The sequence below is a fragment of the Chinchilla lanigera genome, unplaced genomic scaffold, assembly GCF_000276665.1.
Source record: "Chinchilla lanigera isolate Chin_1 unplaced genomic scaffold, ChiLan1.0 scaffold00050, whole genome shotgun sequence".
In the NCBI taxonomy this organism is placed as follows: Eukaryota; Metazoa; Chordata; class Mammalia; order Rodentia; family Chinchillidae; genus Chinchilla; species Chinchilla lanigera.
In genome coordinates this window covers 10,949,561-10,951,172 of record NW_004955451.1, presented here as the reverse complement: position 1 = coordinate 10,951,172, position 1,612 = coordinate 10,949,561, and the positions used below count along the sequence as shown (strand labels likewise).

Genomic DNA, 1,612 nt, shown 5'->3' with positions numbered 1-1,612 from the left:
GGCGGCTGCGGCTGGGGCTGCTGCTGCTGCAGCGGGGGCTGCGGCGGGCTCCCCAGGCCCAGCCCGTACAGAGAGTGCATGGACGAGGAGATGGCTTTCTGCTTCAGAAGGTCGCTCACGTTCAGGCCCAGGTTGATGGGAGACGTGCGCGCCACCTTGTTGCTGCGGCCGCTGCTCTTCATTTTGGTGGAGCCGAACTTGGTGGCCGCGAAAGTGGCAGTGGTGAAGGTTAAAGGCTGGGTGGAGCGGGGCATGAAGGTGGGGCTGACAGCAGCAGAGTGACCAAAGGGAGGCGACGGAGAGCTGGACACAGACGAGGCCGGGTCGTTGATGGGCATGAAGACCTGCGCCTCCGGGTTAAAGCTGTTCTTGATCTCCTTGTCCAGCTCACATCCGTTTTCATTACTGTCGTCCACGTAAAGCACTTTCACGGGGCCCTTCTCGCCGATCTGGTAGGAGACCTCGAAGGGGTCGATCCAGACGCTCAGGTCCTGGGGAAGGTTGCCGCGCACGTCATCGATGTCCAAGCCGCTCTCCTTGGACGCCTGCTCGATGACCGGGTCCACCTTCTCCCCGACGTGGATGCATCGAAACCCTGACCCTTTGTATGGCTTTTCGGGGTACCAGTGTCCTTCATACTTCTTCTTAAGGAGTCTTTCAAGCTCTTCACCAAAAATGTTGACACGTCTCCTGGGAAGCTTATTGTACAAATAGGAAATAATAAAATTTAGTGCTACTTGGATTTCAAGCTGCATAGCTGCTACGCCACAAAGTTAGGTTTGTTTCAACTCCTCCACAAGAAAACAAACAAACGAAAAGTGTTCAGTCTGTGGCAGAGAAACGGGTTTTCATTCAAAGTGCTGGTATGAGTAGATTATCCTTCACCTCCAGTCGTTTTTGCTCCTTTTGGAAAACAAAACAAAAGCAAACATGTCCAAATACATCAATGTAAAGTAAACCTCATCACCCCCCCTTTTTTTTTTAACCCTTAACTGCACTTTTGAAACTGTCTAGCAGGCTAGGGAGCCTGGAAAAGACAAGACATACACAGCTTAAAAATTGTTTATTAAAGTTCAAAAATCTCACGGAAAATATAGACTACACTAAAACTGTGGTCTAACCCTATTATGTACTGTTTCTGTGCAGAATTCAGGAGCCCCTCCAGAGTACGGCTGACTTTTCTTCCCTCCATCCTCACAAGAATATGTACCGGAACCTGTGCCGGCTAAACCCACACATACATATGCCACTTTTAGAAGTTCAGCATTATTTTTATTGCTAGTCACCACTTTAGAAGCAAATCCTGTATTTTAGCTCATTCTGGATCTATCTTGTTTAAATCGGATATACATTAAATACTCGGAAATTTGAGAGGTTAGGAGAATTATTTTAATTGCCGAAATCCACGATGCTAAAATGACAGGCACTAAATTCTAAACAACCTGCCACAGCAACGCGTGAAATCAGGAACCCAGTTCTCCTCTACTCTGCCCTCCCGCATGTACTAAGGGCATAGTGTGACCCCGGCCTTCTCTTCCTTTCACCGTATATTTTCCCAAATCTTAAATACCTCTTGTCACTAAAAGAACTTATTGATTACTATTTAAAGGGC

The 1,612-nt window shown here is 48.0% G+C and overlaps 1 protein-coding gene across 1 annotated transcript in view; it reads right to left on the bottom strand.

Moving 5' to 3' along the window:
* The window catches only part of Tob1 (transducer of ERBB2, 1), a 12,914-nt gene extending 12,011 nt beyond the window's left edge, over positions 1-903 (bottom strand). Inside the window, exon 1 of the mRNA XM_013519063.1 lies at positions 4-903. Within this exon, the coding sequence (XP_013374517.1) occupies positions 4-755 (752 nt within the window). The 5' untranslated portion in view covers positions 756-903. The remainder of the gene's footprint in view (positions 1-3) is intronic.
* Between the last annotated feature and the right edge of the window lie 709 nt (positions 904-1,612).